The following is an 18,640-nucleotide window of genomic DNA, read 5'->3' on the forward strand; positions in this document are numbered from 1 at the left end:
TGTGTTTCCTATCTCCCAATCTTTAGATGTAAGTCCATAACTTGGAGCAACCACAGAAGACATGAAAGAAAAGGAAGACCATATATGAAAAGAAGAAGCTCTAGAGAGAGCTATAGCCGGGTACAGGTGATATGAAGTAAAGAATGGAAAAAACAGAAGTATAGTTGTTGAAGGAGGAGAAAGAACATTGTAGAAGAAGAGAGGGAACATCAATGCGAGGAGAGGCTCTTGGTCCTGTGAAGGCTCTATGCCCAAGTATAGGGGAATACCAGGACCAGAAATGGGAGTGGGTGGTTTGGGGAGCAGGGGCAGCAGGGAAGGATTAGGGGGTTTTGGAGGGGAAACTAGGAAAGGGGTAACATTTGAAATGTAAATAAAGGATATATCTTTTTTTTTTTTTTTTTTTTTTCGAGACAGGGTTTCTCTGTATAGTCCTGGCTGTCCTGGAACTCACTTTGTAGACCAGGCTGGCCTCGAACTCAGAAATATGCCTGCCTCTGCCTCCCAAGTGCTGGGATTAAAGGCGTGCGCCACCACGCCCGGCTAATAAAGGATATATCTAATAAAAAAGAAAAAAATAAATAAATAACAATAAAATACTTGAGAAAATATAAAAAATATACCATGTTATATTTATCTAAAATTGCATGCACACACACACACAAACACACGCACACACTACGTATGTGTATCCATATATATATATATATATAATTACTTGGTGTGAAAATGCTTCCCTCAGGACCCATAGACTACATAACAAAAGACATATTACAAGGCATAGAAAACCTCCTTTGGGTTGATGGTTAAGGGAGCCCAAGGGATAATACAAGTAATCAACTGCTTTCTCCCTGTTTTGTCTCCTAAAACTAGAAGGTAAATCCCTATTGGTGAGGACACTATACAGTTTGAGAACATGACTTAGTGGAAGTGATATGGGTGTGTTCCAGAAGCCTTCTTCCTGAGAACCTTTAGAGAAGTTAAATAAACATCAACAAAGCAGAACACATAAATTACTCACACACACAAATACACATGCACAAACACACAAACACTCACACACACACATATACTCACACACACACAAAGTCTTGATATAGCTGAAGGAGAAAGTTTACAGGAACAAGAAAGTAGAAAAACAGGAAACAGAAAATCCCTTCAGTTATTTTATAAATATTAAGTTACTCTGAATTCAAGAATATTAAAGGTCGGGGAAGGACTGGAGGAGCTGAAAGGGCTTGCAAGCCCTTGGGAAGAACAACAAAATCAACCAACCAGATTCCCCCAGAGCTCCCAGGGACGAAACACTAACCAAAGAAGACCCATGGTTCCAGCTGCATATGTACCAAAGGATGCCCTTATCTGACATCAATGAGAGGGGATTAATTCTTTCACACATTAACTCTCCGATTCATCTCCAGGCTGAGTCAGTTCCATTCAGTAAATACTTACACAGTCACCTGGAACAAGTACTTCCACAATATATTCTTAGATCTTCTATGGCAAAAGGGGAGCTTCAATTGTCCTTCCTAATTAGCACCAACAAAACACAGCAGTTTATATTCAAGGATAACCGCATCTATCAAAAGCTATTTCCCAGAGTGACATGGAAGGTCATTATATCTGGTGTGTGGTTATCACTGATGCTGTATTGCAAGCAAAACTGAGGCACATGACTCTGGCCTTCCTGATTTATTTTATATTCTTTTGTGATTGTTTTTACTTCCTCAGCAGCTGCACTGCAATGACTGTATATTACTCAATGTTTGGCTACAGAGCCATGGATAGATGTGTGTTACAGAGTACTTTATGTTAGGAGTAGGAGAATTCATGACAGCATGGATACAGTATGGAGGTGAATACATCTTAAAGTGTGTGTACATGGGGTAAGCCACATGATCCACACACAAGAGACCATCGCCTTGTGTATCCCTAGGTGGCTATGACTTCACACATATACAGGAAAGGATAGCTGGGTCTGGGTTTAGTCAGAGAAGATGCAACTGACCCTAAAGAGACTGAGGTCTCTGGAAGTTTAGAGGTCTGGTGGGGTGGGTTTGGGGAACCTCGTGGACAGAGGAGGGACAGGGGAGGAGGTATGGGATGTGGAAGAGACAGAGGGTAGATCTGGACTTTAAAAGAAAAATCAAAAGTAAAACAAAAGCATAAAAGTTTTATTTTTTGCCGGGAGTAATGGCGCACGACTTTAATCCCAGCACTCCAGAGGCAGAGGCAGGTGGATTTCTGAGTTCGAGGCCAGCCTGGTCTACAAATTGAGTTCCAGGACAGCCAGAGCTACACAGAGAAACCCTGTCTCGAAAAACCAAAACATAACAAAATTAGTGTTATTTTTCTTGTGTTTCAGACTTGCTTTTCTTTCTAAGCAGAGTAAGTTTGTCACCTTTCTGGATAGACAGAATTAATAGGAGCTAGAAAGTTGAAAGCAAAGATGGCTATTATACCAGCATGGGTTCAGCACATCACCACATCAAGGACAGGGTGAGGGAGTGGGCTGTGGAGCCAGCTGGAGAGCCACAGCCTCATGACTGGACCCTTGAGAGTACCAGGCTCCCCAGTGCCTCATTCAGTCCTCACTCACCTCACAAGGTGAGGACTTGCTCACTCTTGCTTGTAGGGAGTAGAGCATTGATCACTTTGACCACTAGGGGGAGCAGTGATGAGGGGTCAGGACTAATTCAAAGGTGTATATGGGCAGATGGTCTGTTACCCTGCCAGCTGGGTGTGGTATAAGAGAAGGAAGAGTGGGTGACCATAATCAGACTGACATTTTCTCAGCGCCATGCTCTAAGTACAGCCTTGGGCAAGTGGGTCCATCATACTGAGCTTTGGCTTCCTTATCTGTCTTAGATGATAAGAATCCAGACCTCACATTGATGTTGTTTAAGTGAGATGCTTTGACAGCTGCCTAGCTATTGAAAAGAGATCAATATTATTGCTTATTACAGTGTAGACCCAGGGCCTTCCCTGGGAATAACAACAATAACGATTATGTTAGCAGCAATAGAAGTAAACGAAGGAATTATTGTTAGATTTTTCCCATCTTTTCTTTCAGTCAGGTCCAAGTTTAGGAGTGCAGGGGACTGGGCCTGGAGACTGCTGTAGCTGGTTGAGATTCACAGTTGCTTAGCTAGCCCCTGTGGAGAAACAGGGAAAGCCACTTTTGGCTACTTAGGTCCAAAGCATGCATAGGTAGGATAGCCTCTACTAGTCACTTGCATGGTGGTGGCTGTCTTGGGTTGAATCTTTGTCCATTGCACTGCAGCTCAAGGCTTTTCTTAGGATTAAATCAGGGAGAACTTAGGGGGATTTGACCAAGAAGAGACTTTTATGAGATGTGTAGCAAATCCCAACTGTGACAGGCAGGTTTGTTATGAATACCTTCTTTATATACAGTACTGGAAATGCCCAAGTCACTTCTCCTTCCACAGTAGGCCACACAGCATGGTAATTCACTTTATGTTGCCTTCCTTTCTGGAGTTAAAATTCCATGTAAAGAAGAAAATAGATCCTATGACATCTGAACTCTTAAAATTGATCTGTGTGGATGGGTTTTTTTTTTGTTATTTATTGTTAATATTTTTGGTTTCTGAACCTGTTTTGTTTGCAAGAGGAGTATGTATTCTACAGGACTGTGACTGTAGCTATTCTGAATTTGGGTGCAGGGAAGCATGTTTCAATATGCCATTCTTACAGTAAACTTTTTTATAACCCAAATTAAATAACTATGTACAAATTACAGAAGCTGACAGAAAAGTCTCCTACATGTACAAATATGGATAAGAGTAGACACAGCAGGGGATAATAGGTGTGTATGCTGAGTGCTTACAGCAGCTGGCCTGCCCTAGGCCACCCAATACTCTTCCAGATTTCCCCATTACTGTTGTGCTCACCTTGTCCAGCAAGAAAAGATGCAACAAGGTCAGATTCTTCTCAACAGCTTTCTTTATTTCAGGAACACCTCCATGCTACTGGGGAACTCAGGGAAACCCCTGGAGGACCGCCTATATCCACCCCAGCACTGTGGAGAGCTATGTGTCCTCCTGGGATTTGTCAGTATGTCGGACCCTTTGATGTGTAACACCCTCTCAGAGGGTTTGGCGCCAGATTCGGGCTGGAACCTGTGCAATGGCTTTGTTTAAGGCACTGGTGTACTGGAGGTCCAGGGCATCTTTTGGGTGTGCGGCTGCCTACACATTACACCCTTTACTTCACCATCTACCCTGTTCTTGTGTTAAGACTCCCACTTTGCAACAAACTTATCACACAGGGATTTTACACAGTTTGGGGAGGGCTTGGATCACAGGCAAAAAAACAGGTCATGAGGGATCTTTTTTTTTTTTTTTCAAGTAGAACAGTTTGCTACTATGCTTAGAACAAAAAGAAACACATTATTGTAGCTTATAGCAAAAAAATAAACAAAAAAACAAAAAAGAAAAACAGCAAAACATAAAAACAAAACCCAATCCATGCTAAAGTGGTTAGGGACAGGAAAGACGATCTCATTAACCTTGAGTGGCCAGCCCCATGTAGCACTATTGCCCTGTTTCCCATGTTTAGCTGCTGCCAGGGTGTTCATACTTCCAATGCCATCCACCACCTGTGGCTAGCCTCCAGTGAGCTGGCTGCCACTCACACTTCCCCTTTACCTCTTAAAATAATAACACAAAACCCTTGTAATATGCCAGACAAATTTATTAGGGGAAATCTACAACCACAAAATGCCCATGTAAACAATGCAAAACTCAACACATACAAATACAACCTGCACACTTAGATCAGGAAAATGTACCTACATTACTCTATTTCCCATTTATGAAATCCCCAGTTACTTATGGCCCCTAGAGCCCCGTAGTCCAGCACCATCTTCCTATTCCTCCTTATTTTGTCCTTCATTCCCTCTCTCTTCTCCATCTCACTTCCCCTCTCTAAAAATCTCAGCTCTGCCTTTCTTCCCCCTGCCCAATAAGAGCCTCTAGCCTTATCTGATCAATTAAGATTTCACCTGACTGCACCTGTTTTTAGGGACTCTTGAGGGAGCAGAGCACACAAACAGCAATATTCCTTCCACCCCTTTTTGTTCACTTAAAAGGCTCTGAACACAGAAATAGCAGTGGTAATATCAGAGCCGTGTATCCATGCCTGGCAGCCTAGGACACTGAGTGTGGGCAGGTCAGGCACTGTACCTACAGATCTTCTGAGATTCTCCACTCAAGTGGATTTGATCCTGTTCATCTAATACAGCATATTCACTGGAAGGGCAAAAGCCAACGGCAGGAAGTGTGGGGATGCCTGACAGGTTAGAACATCTGCTACTCACTAGAAGACCCACATGGTACCTAACAATCATCTCCAGGAATGGTTGTGATTCCATCTGTGCTCTGAGGGAAATGTCCCTCAGGAGGAGCCACATACAGTATTATATTCAGTAGGAAAAACACCCATTCACATAAATGTTCAACATAAGTCTAATCAGCAACAGCAAAACAAAGCAAGTTTATGGTCAAGGACAACAGCATCTATTAAAAGCTATTTCGCAGCAAGAAATGGAAGGTCATTATGTCTGCTGTGTGGTTATCACTTGACGAAGATGAGCTTTGTGAATGCCTTAAAGAAACAGACAGACTAATGCTCTTGTGGCAAGAAGCAAAGCTTTACTGATTTCTACAGCTTAAAAACACGGGTTATGACTTTGCCAATTAGGCCCAAACAATAACATTTTTACATAGTTGCACCAGGCAGACAATATTATCATTTTTGGAGTCATTTCCTGAGAAAGAGAACAAACTTCACAAGAAGAAACTGTTATCTGCAGACCCAAGGACATTTTCCTCTCCGGGTAAATATTAACTCTTGACTAGAAACAAGGAAAAACTCTGGCTCACAGAAAGCCATGTTTAGACATCCCTCCCTTTCAGGAGGGACGACCCCTGAACTTTCTCCCAGTTAATGGCTCTGACCTTTTCAGGCCAGAACCAAAGGGAAGCTATTGTTCGCCTCAATCACTGATGCTCTGTTGCAAGTAAACTGAAGCATATGGCTCTGGCCTTCCTGATTTATTTTGTATTCCTTTCTGAATGTGTTTATATCCTCAGCAGCTCTAGAACAATGATTGTATATTCCTCAGTATCTGGTTCACAGGATCATGAATGATGTGTGTTACACAGTGCTATATGTTAGGAGTATGAGAATTCATGACACCATGGATGCAGTATGGCAGTGATTACATCACCAAGTGTGTGTCCATGGGGTAAATAAAATTATTGATACACAAAAGTTCATCACCTTGTATACCCCTAGGTGGCTATGACTTTACAATATAGCCCTGGCTGTCTTGAACTTACAAAATCCATCTCTGGATGTGAGTTCTAGGTCTACAGCAGGGGATAGAAAACCTGAATAAGGAAGATGGTCTCAAAAGTCAAGACTTGCAAATCCATTTTTTGCATAAGAAATAGAATTTTTAAAAAATAGGTTTTACAATTTCAATTAATATAGAGATAAAGGCAAAAATAAACAATGAAATAAAAGAATAAGAACATATAACTTCTAAATAAAATATCAACAACTCTAAGAACAAAAAATGAAAACTTCAAACAAAACTATAAAAAAATTATTGTTCATCTTTTTTCTTCACTTTTAGCAGCACAGACCTATAGCCTGTTACTCCTCTTGGACATTTGTTAGCAGTGCAGTCACCTCCGTTCTCTGCCAAGAGGAATTATCTGAAGAGAAAAGGCAATAACACCCTGAATCAGCCATGGCTTCCTAGTTAGGGCCTATTCCCACTCAGGACATGTGATATAAAGAGATTCATATGAGGAAGATTCATCTGAGGAAGATTCTGGATGCTGGAAATCAGGGTCAGCAGGGGCCTCCTGGCATGACAACGCATTTTGCAAGATGGTCTCTTCTTTAGCTGTGGCCAATCCCAGCTCTCTAGCAGTTTCTGAGACCTGGGAAAGGAAGGCAGTTACTAAGACACAGGAATGGTGGGGAAAGGCATGGCAGCTGTCAGACCTTTATCTCACACTACCTCATCTTTACTGGACAGTCAACATTAATATTCAAACTGAAATTACTGATATGAAATCTGCAGATAGGACCCAGAATTCACTCAAACCGCCACATAGCATTCCACCTATCTGAAGACATGCATGCAAGAATGTGACATGTTATTCACCTGTCACCCTGAGTGGACAGAAGACTAAAGCAGAGTTGAAAGGTTCACTTGCCAGTGATAATAGTGCCTCCAAAGAGGCTAATTCAGAGTCTCACAAGAGGCTAACATCCCAGAATACTTGTGTGAAAAAAGAGCAAAGAACAGCTACATTCCATGAGGAGGGCGGCTGCTTGGAAGTATGGATTAGAAAGTTGGTGGGAGGAAGCAAAGATAGATTCTATTGTGCCAATTATCAGATAGTCATAGCCTGGCCGAATTGTTTGTCCCTACCTGATGTTCTTTAGTCTCCAGGTTGTTGGTCTTCTCCTGTTCTTCTGTACCACTCAGGTTCAACTCCATCAAACATTGACGAATGACGGCCCAATCAGCCAGTACTTCCTTCTTCTCCTGCTGCAATATCGCCAACTTCTTCTTTATGAGATTCTTCTCCAGCAGGAGCCGGCTGTGCAGGTTACTGGAAACACACTCTGCATGGTAAGTTCCTGCAGCCTCCTCCTCCCATTTCTACTTACAGGTCCCATTAACCTGACCTGTACCCTGATTCCTGTGAAGACCTAATACAATCCACCAGAATACATCCATGACAGCTGTACAAACAGCAAATAGCCATTTCATGGAAGAAGAAATTTGTGCTGCAGTCCAAACACCAAAAGGGTCCATGTTTTTCCAAAAGAAACAGGGATCTCCATCTACTCATGACAGCCCATGCATTGGGACAATACCAATTAGTAGGCTGCAACTACAATCAGGGTAGTCATTAGAACCAAAGGGAGGGCACTCTATCCTCGTGTTACACCTCACTTAGCTCTGTAAAACCCTGCCTGAGCCCCACAGGCCCAGTACAACATAATAACCTTCTGATGATCTGAATCACTTGTCTGTTTAGAGGCTCCTGAGGATGCCTGGAGAACACTGGCAGTGGTAACAGTCTCCTAGAGACCTAGGAAAACTGAGTCCAAAAATCCAAGGGACACTGATGCCTAAAAAGCATAAAGTATAGAACCAGACCTGCAGTCTCCCGACCAGAAACAAAGGAAGGCAGAAATGGCCATTTCACAAGTGTTGGCCTCCCAGACAAGTACTTACCGATAGAAATTTATCTCCTTCATGAGCTCCTGCTTGTTCTCTCGGGCCTCCATGTTCTTGTTCTCTAATTCATGTAGGAATGTCATGATCTCCTTCTCCTTTAATTTCAGTTCTTTATAGTGTCCATTTGGCCTGTGGTAGGGCCTGGCCCCAGGAAGACAGAACTCCATAAACTTAGGCTTTTAGTAACACATGAACTCATGCTGGGTCCTGGACTACTGCAGCCATGGAAACCACACACTGCATTCTAAATGCTGGGATTTTCTTAACCTTGGGAAACTGGCTATCCTGGCCCCTGAACACCAGAAGCTAGGCATCTAGATTGAGGGTGCCCTGGCTCCCTGCGTTACTCAGTAGGTCTGAAGGGCAGACTAAGCAGTTATGTTCTCAGGGGTCTAGGCTACAGGTCTTTACCCACCAAACAGCTGTGATGGTGTTTCCCCTGTTTCCATAAAAGGGATTCTAAATCCTGGATACCTAATACTGTAGAGACAGTTATTATATATAATTCTGGAGATGAGTCCAGACATCACCACAGATTTATAATCTGCCCCCAAAATACAAAAGTACTAACACATGTGACAACATAGTCAAAGTGCAATGCTATTTAAAGTGGGGACTACCAGGCCTCAGGACCCACCTCACCTGGATACTCTTAGGTAAGTAAATCCTCAGGCCAAAACACCTACCCCTAGATTCCAAATTGTGGAGAGAAATAAAAACATAGAAAACATATTCACAGGTCTGTACCTGTGCATGCACATAGACTCACAGACTTAGACCTATACACAGGATGGAGAAACAAAGAGTGAGAGAATGAAAGAGAAAGAGAGACAGAGACAAAGGGAACACAATGAGAGGTAGAGTAATGCATGCAACATTACTGCCTCAGAGTATAAGGCACACAGACAAACAGGAACAGGCATGAACTTCAGGCATTCTAATCAAGCACTGAGAAGAACCATGTGGGACCAGGCCCCTCCAGCTGCTACCTGGAGGTGCCAGCACTCAATCACGTGGGAGACAAGTAAAAACACAACTACAAACACACATCACCTAGAAACCTCCTGTCAAAGACTTTCCAAATGAACCCTAGGAAATCATCACTGCCTCTTTCCCTGAGTTCTTCACTCAGATTCCAAGTTCCTCTTTTCAAGTGGAGGGAGCAGAAGAGTCTATTTCCCTTCTTAATCCTGACAAAACTTCAGGTGTGGCCACTCCTCTAATAAGTATATAGGGGCATGAAGAGAGGCCCAGTTATATTCTGGTGGTATAGCTTCCTAGAACCCACCCTTTTAAAAGCATAAGATGAAGGAGGCATTGCAGACCCCGGAATGACACCACAGGTATGGAGCAAGGTATACCTCTTGTTCATGGATCCCTCGGTCACATAGATCAGGCGATCTCTCAGCTCATTTGTCTCCTGGGTAGTGAGCTGGATCTCTTTGATCAGCTCGTTCTCTTCCTTCTCAAACTGCTCCTTGCTCATGACAGGTATAGGGGATGATGTCTGTCTGTGAGCCACTGTAGGTAGATGAATACAAGAATATTTGATGTGAGAATGCAAAGAGTGTGGACTTACCAAAGAGAAGGAAAAAGGCCTGTAACATAGTGACACCACCAAGAGATTGGTCCCAGCATGAGATTTCTTCTGAGTGGATCTCAGTTCTACCATCACTCTAGAGAGATCAGGTGATGTAAGTAGCCAGATGTATCCTCATTCCCCCTTAAACGTGCTTATGAGGACCAGAGAGATGTCTTCTTCAGGGAACAACTTGGCTTCAGAGCCCTGTGCTTTCACAAGTCAGACTACAAATTCACTATTAAAAGTATTTGAGATCTTGTGGATGCTCAGATATCCAACCTGTTACTCTAAGCCAAAGAATTGGCTTAATAAGTCAGGCAGGGGGAGAATATGTTCATCACATTGATCAACTTCCACCCTGAAACACAAAACATCCCAGAAATAAAAATAGAATCCCCCTCTGGGTCTATCAACTGCTTGTTCTTTGTTTACAGTATAGAAATGGCTGCCACCCACAATTGGTGATAAAGAAAGGTAAGGTAGGAACTGTCACAAACAGGAGGTCAGAGTAGTTCTGAGAACATGACATCATGGTCTGGAGCACCATTCTCTCCCTGTGACTAATGTCAGATAACTACAGGAGCTTAAAGAAGCCATGGACTGAAATGCAGGTATTCCTTCCCTCAAACTGGCATAGCTTAGACCCGCTGTCACTCCTGATGGTCTCATTCTGTCCCCAAGTAACACCCACAATACCCAGTGCAAGTCAAGACTTGAAGTTCATAGCCCAACAGCTTTGACCTTGCCAACTCCTGCCTTAGGGGATGGAAAAGTACTGTTCTGATATCCTTGATGATTCAAGAATTGTGATAACCATGGAAGTTTTTTTGCTACCCAGAGTCTCCAGTTCCACATTACTAGAAAGGCCAGCTCAGGCCACCCCTACCAGGAAGCTCAACATCCACTTCCCAGGACTTACTCCTCATTTGCCAAGTCCACCTCCTTCGTCCTTCATTACTCTCAGATGGAAGGCCAGCATCCTTCCTCCCCTCTCTGGTCTCTCTCCCATCCACATTGGTTCTCTGAAAAAGTCTACCAAGTCGGGCAAGCAGGGCCATCACTGCAATGTCCAGTCTCTGACTGAGAAATCTCAGTCAGCTTGTTGTAACTACAACACTGGTGACATCACAGAGGTTGCTTAGAACTCTCCAGGAGACAATAGAATGTCCAAGAAGGGACTGCTGATGTCATGGACTACATAAAGCCTTTGGTTCCCTGCTAATGTTCTCCCTGTACTGACAGGAAGCTGAGCTGCTCTTTCCTGGGGCATAGCCATTGAGCACATCCTCCTTCCAAAGCCAGGGTTTGCTCTAGGCTTGATTGGCCACACCTAAGTAATTCCTATGTATCTAACTCTGTGTTTCCTTTCCAAACCCTTCTCAGAAATATCTCATCCTACCTTAAATTTTCCTCAATTAGCAATAGGAGCCATTAAAACTTAGTGAGAAATCATACCAGTTTGAATATGCAGCCAAAATCTACTCCTGTCTAATCATATACAGGTGCATGAAATCTCATCCATGTTGAGCCTTCAGGGCTGGTTGCAGTGTGGGTGTGTGTTAGGGACCACACTCATGAAGCCTTGTGTTTAGCATTTGAAATTTGCCTCAAGATCCCTTAGGAGGGAGACATGCAGTCATCATGCTTCTGACAACATTCTAGAGATCTTTTGGCAAAGGAAACTGAAATATGGAGCCACCAATGTGTGACCATCAGATTGTGTGGGGGCTTTTCTCACTGCACCAATCTCACCGATCAGTATTGCTTATAGCCCTCTGTGTGCTAGACCATGAGTTTCTGTATGAAATAAATAATATATTCAACAGAGGTGCGGATGTGCAGGCAGAAAGTATAGGGTAATACTATAGACATAGGTTAGTTGACTGGGCAAGGTACTAGCATCTTGTATTTGGGTTCATGTTTGGCCCCACAAACCACACAAAACCCAATTTCCGTCAAACATGAATGATTCATTAAATGCAGACCCTAAAGTTGATTGATCAGAACCATTGCTCAGGATTTGTTCCTGAGCCATAGCTCAAAAAATCTATCTTTGTTAAATTATAAAGACAGAAAAAAAAAAAACCAAAAACCAAACCAACCAAACAAACAAAAACAAATGAAAAAACAAAATTAGTTCATTTAAAGTTAGGGAAGTATCCAGTGCTCTGTTCGGATCAGGCCATTTTAGATATAACTGCATATTGACCCTTAATTTGAGGGGTCCCATGGAATGGTTTATGTACCATTGTAAGATTAACAAACCTCATACAGAACACAACAGAATGTGGACACCATGACTTTGCTGAGTCAAGTTGTTTTCTCTGTTGATGATTGGCTGTCATATGACAGCAACTATCTGAAATAGGGGGCAGACATAGAAATCAATGACTTTTGCTATACTGTGCTGTACATGCCTTAGCATTAGATTATCCAGGTCTCTCAAATGACTAGTTATGTTTCCACAGTACTTGGAGGCCCCACTTGGAAGCTCAAATATAGGAAAGTGGAAGCAGAATTGTCTGAGCTCAAGGTTAACTTGGTCCACATGGGGTATTTGAGACCCTGTTTCAGAAAACAACACCGAATCACACGCTACATCAAAGGCCTCAGTTACCATGTCTTTTCTATTATAAAGAACTTACCATTCTTTCCCTTCCAGTCTTTCTTAATGGGAAGATGGAGAAGTGAGAATGATCTTTCCATTCTAAGGACTATGTTCTCTGTTTCCCTTAGCCCATATTAGGAAAAAATTTAAGTGAGTATCATCATCTGAACAACTGATTAATAACCACTGTTGGTAGTGTGATACAGTGCTGATGACAATCTTATCTTCCTTTAGTGTTGCTGACCCAGCAGGAAGTATTAAGTGCTGAGGCCAAAGCTCAGAGAACCTTTCAAGTGGCTAGGCAGAAGCCATCAGAGACTCTCCACATCCTTGTCCTGAGATGAAATCCAGGAACACAATGTGAACTTGGTGGCCAATTTACCATACATCAAACTTCTACCTCCACCTTTCTATGTTCAGTACAGGAAAGTGTGCATGCACCTCCATGCCAGATTGATCTTGATATATGTCCCAGGGCGCAGACTTTTTAGAGAGTTGGTTGTAGTCAAGCAATTGGTGCCCTCAGTAAGATGTGAAGACTATCAATAATAAGTGACCACACTGTATTTGTTTAAACATTTGTTGATAATTGAGCATATCTGAGGAATTGGACACCAGCTCTGCGTCCTGGTCTTTTTGTGCCTATACCTTGCTCAAAAGGAAGGTGGGAGGACAACTTGGGTTCCTCTGCATGGATAGAGTGAGGTGAAATCGGCACCGACCAGTATGAGACACAGTGCTGAAGCCCTTTATTTCAAGTAAAACACACATTCTCTGTCCTCCTTGAAAGTGCTCCTGTTGAGGCCATGGACCTTGTATAAACATGCTAACATCATGCAGACATCTTTCTTAATGATACAAAGTTCTCTCTGGTAAGGCTTGCCCCCTTACCATATCTGTAGGAAATTTGTTACATGGCAGCCGTCAGTCTATTTCATGCTTTTGCCATAATATGCTTCCAAGTTGTGATGGTTTGTATACTCTTGTACCAGAGAGTGGCACCATTAGGATGGGTAGCATTGTTGGAATAGGTGTGACCTGTTTGCAGTAGGCATGTCAATGTGTGTGTGGGCTTAATACTCTCATCCTAGGTGCCTGGAAATGGGTCTTTTACTAGCAGCCTTTGGGTGAAGATGTGGAACTCTCAGCTCTGCTCTTGCCATGCCTGTGTGAATGCCGTCATGCTTGATGATAATTGACTGAGCCTCTGAACGTGTAAGCCTGCCCCAATGAAATGTTTTTATAAGTCTTGCCCTAGTCATAGTGTCTGTTCCCAGCAGTAAAACCATAACTAAGTCAGATGTTGGGACAGCCATTGAGGGAGGGGGCAAGCATGCGGCTGCTTGAGCGAGTTTGCAAGCTACTCCCCCATTGCACTACCCCTGTACTGGCCCGCCTCTGCTTGAGCTCTTGCTAAGCTGAGGGAGCTGCCATTTGCTGAGTGAGAGGCGCTGCCCCATGGCCAGAGTTGGAGCTAGCAAGCAAGATTGAAGCAAGCAAGAGTGAGTGAGTAATCACAGCAGGGAGATGTGCCCAGAGGAAGGCTGCATGGCCATGCTGGGCATGCTCTGCTCCTGGTGGGAAGTCCCAGCCATCGCACAATTCTGCTTGTTCTTTCACAAGGCGTTATGCCTGCTCAACTTCGAGATCGAGGAGTTAGAGGCAGCTCTTCACAGAGATGACTTGGTATTTATCAGTGATCTGATTGCCTGCCTGCTTCAAGGCTGCTATTAGCGAAGAGGTATCACGTCTCAGACATTCCACAGCTACTTGGAAGATATTGTTAACTAAGGTTGTGAGCTTGAAGAAGGAAAGCCCAATCCTCTGAGAGATCCCAGTTTTCAAACCTTCCTCTGCGTACATGAGTAGAGATCCTGCATCTCCTCTGTGATTACCCGCTTGTTGCAGATGATGTCTTTGATCTTCTCAAGGGTCTGGATGCAGACAGTCTCTGAGTTGAACCTCTAGGTGAAGACAATTCAGGTGCACTGTACTGGTACTTCTATGGGACACAAATGTACAAAGAAGACCTAGTACACGGAAGGTCCAATGGAGAACTCTCCTTGAGCAGGGAAAGTGAAAGGCAAAAAAAAAAATGTCTCAAATGTTCCTGGAAAAACAGACAAAAGAAGAGGAAGGCCTGCAAAACGAAAAAAAACTACAGGAGGAGATTATATCCAGTGAAAAGCAGGAAGAAAACTCCTTGACGTCTGACCTACACAAAAGAAATGGATTCGGAGGGGCAGGCCAAGGTACATGGTGGATCCTGTGTCTAACAGAAGAATGGAGACAGGTTACTGAGAGCTTCCTGAGAGCCGACCTCTCTCCAAGAGCAGCAACTCTACAAGCTCCTTAGCAGGACTTCCTGCCTGAAATCTGCAACATGATTGCTCAGAAGGGAAAATGTCCACAGGGCACAAAGCCAGAGCTGCAACACAGGTTTATATCTGTCCACCTGCCCATCCAATTCATCAAGCTAGAGGAAACTCCCATGCTCACCAAGATAGAAAAACAGAAGCACAGGTGGGAGGAGAAGGAACGACCGATCTTTCTTGCAGTGCAGAAGAAGGAGCAAGATCAGATGTTAAAGGAGGAGAGAATGCAGGAAAAGGAGGAAAAAGGTCAAGGTAGTGGAAGTCTGGGCTAAGAGGAAAAAGCTCAGGGAAGAATGAGCATGGCTATTGGCTAAAGGCAAGGAGCTACTCCCAGAACTTTCCCATTTGGATCTGAATTCTCCTATGAGGGAATGGAAGAAGACCAAGGACCTCTTTGAATTGGATGACGATTTCACTGCCTTGTAAAAGTTCTAGATGTGGCGAAGGCTCACAAGAATTCCTGGCCCTTCTTGGAACCTGTGGATGAATCTTATGCCCCCAACTATTACCAGATTATTAAGACCCCCATGGATATTTCAAGCATGGAGAAGAAATTAAATGGAGGTTCATATTGTACCAAGGAGGAATTTGTAAATGTCACGAAGACCATGTTCAAAAATTGCCGAAAATACAATGGTGACAGTAATGAATATACCAAGATGTCTGACAATTTAGAGCAGTGTTTCCATCGGGCCATGACAAAACACTTTCCTGGTGAAGATGGAGACACAGATGAAGAATTTTGGATCAAAGAGGATGAAAAATGCTAAAAAATAAGGAGTCAGTCTGGTAGAAATAGTGGAAGCCATGTTTGGACTCTCTCAAGAAACACAGAAGGGTACAGCAGGAAACAGCCACCAGTAAAGAATGGGGGAAAATCATTGCCCGCAGCACACTGAGCTGCCTCCTCAGGGGACAATCAGAGCAGCAGTTCCATACAACTCCCTCCAGAGGTCTGCACATCAAATGGCCAAGGCTTTTCTTTCCCCCTGCATTGTGGTAGGGTGCCTAGTCACGCATCCCTTTTAAACCAGATGAAGCCAGCAGCACCAGGAACGTTTGGCTCTCTTCAAGGATCAGAACCCATCAACTTACATGGCTCCTCTCGAATTCCAGAGGTGCCCCAAGAGGAGCCCTTGCAACACCCAACCTTTGCTATACAGTCTCCAGTTGGAATTAGTAACCATTGGGGATCCCTGCTCAGTGCTTCAGACCTTTCCAATATGGTGTCACATGTCCCATCCTTACAGCTTGGGCAGATGAATTGTCACAGTCAAGTTGGAAACATGTATCCACCAGCTCCATTCCAGGCAGGATTTATTCCTTCTAGGCATGGTGGGACTCCAGCCCGACCCCCAGACTTTCCTGAAAGGTCTGAAATTCCTCCCGGTCATATTTATCATTCATACAAGTATCTAAATCGAGGACACCCTGCTGTTTGGAATGGGAACCATGGTACTGTAAACCCTGGATGTTTGGGGCCAGTTGAGAAGCCCCACCTGGGTCCAGGACCCTCTCACCACCCTCATACCATTGGTCATGTGATGGATGGCCGAAAGTGATGAGACTACCTATCCCACCAAACCAGTGGACTAAACAGTCAAGCTTTCTACCTCATGGTGTTCCTTCCTCAGGGTATATGCAGCCACCCTGTAAGTCTGATGGACATGGTTTGCAGACACCTCCAACTCCAGCACCAAGTCCTGGATTCAGAGGGCCCTCCCAGGTGCCCCGGGGGGCACAAGAAGGGAATCCATGATGGACAGCCCTGAAATGATTGCCATGAAGCAGCTCCCCTCTGGAGTCTTTCCCCCAGGTATGCCTTACCACCCCCCTCCAGCGCACTCCTCCCCAATAACTGGTCCCTCTCCAAAGGTAGCTCATTCGTCATCAGTATGTGTGTCAGAGCCCGAGACTGCATTGGACAACCCTGGGAGTACACAGGAGATGACTGAAACACAAGAGCCTGAGGAAGACCCAGAGCCTTTGCCTGGACATGAAGAGAAAGCAGCAAGCATTTGTTCTTCAGAGGGGGTATACCTCAAACAACTACTTCACCCTGCACCTCCCTTGCAAGCCAGCGGTACCAGGCAAAGCTCACCACAAGAAAGGGAAACAGAGGACTTCTGACTCAATAGTGATGCTTCAGACTCTGCAGACACTTCTAACACATCAAAGAACAAGAACACCTGGCCTTTGGACAATAGCTACAGCAGCCCAGCTGTGCAAGGCTGTTTGAGAGACTTCTCCATAGTGGCAGAGATGGGGAATCTACCTGAAAATGAGGTCCTTGGTGAAGCATCTCCCTGTAGGTCAGAGGGGAAGGGCCTTGATGGTAGTGGTCCAGAAAAGCCAATCTGCCCCAGGGGTAAAACATTGCAAGAAGCCATGCTATGCATAGGACCGAATGCTACTACATCTCTTTGCACAGATCCCGGTTTGATGGCTGGCAAGGTGAACCAGTTTTCTCCCTTATACATGCCTGGCATAGAATACTCTAACTCAGCTACACAGTACTCTATGAGTCCAAGTTTGCAAGGCTTGGGCTCTATGATGGGAGGAAAGTCCTCAGGATCACAGCCTCAGTCCTTTCCTCCCAGGGGGTTCCAGGATAATGGTCCCCAACCTGGACTCTTTCCTAGGTACCATCCTCAGCAAGGAATGAGATATACCTACCAGCCTTCTTCTCTGCCTTCCTACCACCCCTATCAGAGGACTCCTCATTATACATGTCCACAGGGCTTTTCTGATTGGCAGAGATCTCTCCCTTCCCAGAGAAGCCAAAGTGGACCCCCAGGGAGTCACCCTCCATGCTCCCTCTTCCCAGAGAAGAATGTCCTGACTAGTCTGCAAGGTTGTGAGTCACTAAATTCTGCCTTAACTCCTCCAACTCAAATGGATGCAGTGACTGCTAAGGTTGTTCCTCCTGATGGACACAATTCTGGTCCAGAAGAAGAAAAGATGGATGAATCTGTGGAGAGGCCAGAGAGTCCCCCAAAATTCTAGATCTCGACAACCATGATGCAGCTCCCAAGTGGCAGAACTCACTGTCAACCAGTGTCTATCTTTATGGAACTCCACCACCATCTCTGAGTTCAGGAATGACTTTTGGTTCATCTGCTTTCCCACCCCACAGTGTGATGCTGCAGACAGGGTCTCCATACACTCCTCAGTGATCAGCCAGTCATTTTAACCCCAGGGCATACCCATCCTCTGTGCCTGCCCATCCACATCCCCACCCAGTAGCCACCCAACCCAATGGCCCCTCTCCAGAGCGTTCCCTCAACTTCTGTCACAAAGAGGGCCTAGGTCACTTTCAGGCTTCGATGATGGAGCAGACTGGCACTTGAAGCAGATTAAGAGGCACATTTCAAGAAGTACACAGACCAACTGGATTGCAAATGCATCCAGTCCAGTCACAGTCCTTATTCCAAAAGACCTGGGCGCCTGTGGAGTCACCAGAACAGTTGCTGACTCGTAAAATCCCAATACTTCCTCTGGATCAGAGCTAGTCTAGGGAGGACCTAAGCCCTAAGGAAGTGGACGGCTGCTTGTAGAGACCATAAGTCAGGCCTGGTGGATTTGGAGGAATGAATGCTGTACATCTCTGTCCTGTCTTCCGGTTCCACCTCTTCACTGTGAATCAAGCCTTCCTCAGAGCTGAACAGTAAAAGCCTTAGGTGCATACTCTTTAGATAACTGGCTGGCCTGTAGCTGGGATCATCTGCACAGCTGACAAACTTACCCACAGCAATATACCTGGAGTTCTTGTTGGCTTCTCCAAA

At 44.4% G+C, this 18,640-nt stretch overlaps 1 protein-coding gene and 1 pseudogene across 1 annotated transcript; one reads left to right on the top strand and one right to left on the bottom strand.

Moving 5' to 3' along the window:
• Positions 1-6,797: 6,797 nt before the first annotated feature.
• Positions 6,798-10,955, bottom strand: LOC147005098 (disks large homolog 5-like). The gene is made up of 5 exons (XM_085836165.1): positions 10,792-10,955; positions 9,652-9,811; positions 8,288-8,431; positions 7,472-7,655; positions 6,798-6,974 (listed from the first exon to the last, which is right to left on the bottom strand). Exons 1-5 carry the CDS (start codon positions 10,928-10,930, stop codon positions 6,798-6,800), a joined length of 804 nt encoding a protein of 267 aa, XP_085692291.1. The 5' UTR covers positions 10,931-10,955.
• A 3,540-nt stretch (positions 10,956-14,495) lies between these two features.
• On the top strand, positions 14,496-18,367 carry LOC147005099 (chromatin remodeling regulator CECR2 pseudogene; annotated as a pseudogene).
• Positions 18,368-18,640: the final 273 nt, after the last annotated feature.

The sequence above is a fragment of the Mus caroli genome, unplaced genomic scaffold, assembly GCF_978045245.1.
Source record: "Mus caroli unplaced genomic scaffold, Mus_caroli_1 scaffold_4, whole genome shotgun sequence".
NCBI classification, from domain to species: domain Eukaryota; kingdom Metazoa; phylum Chordata; class Mammalia; order Rodentia; family Muridae; genus Mus; species Mus caroli.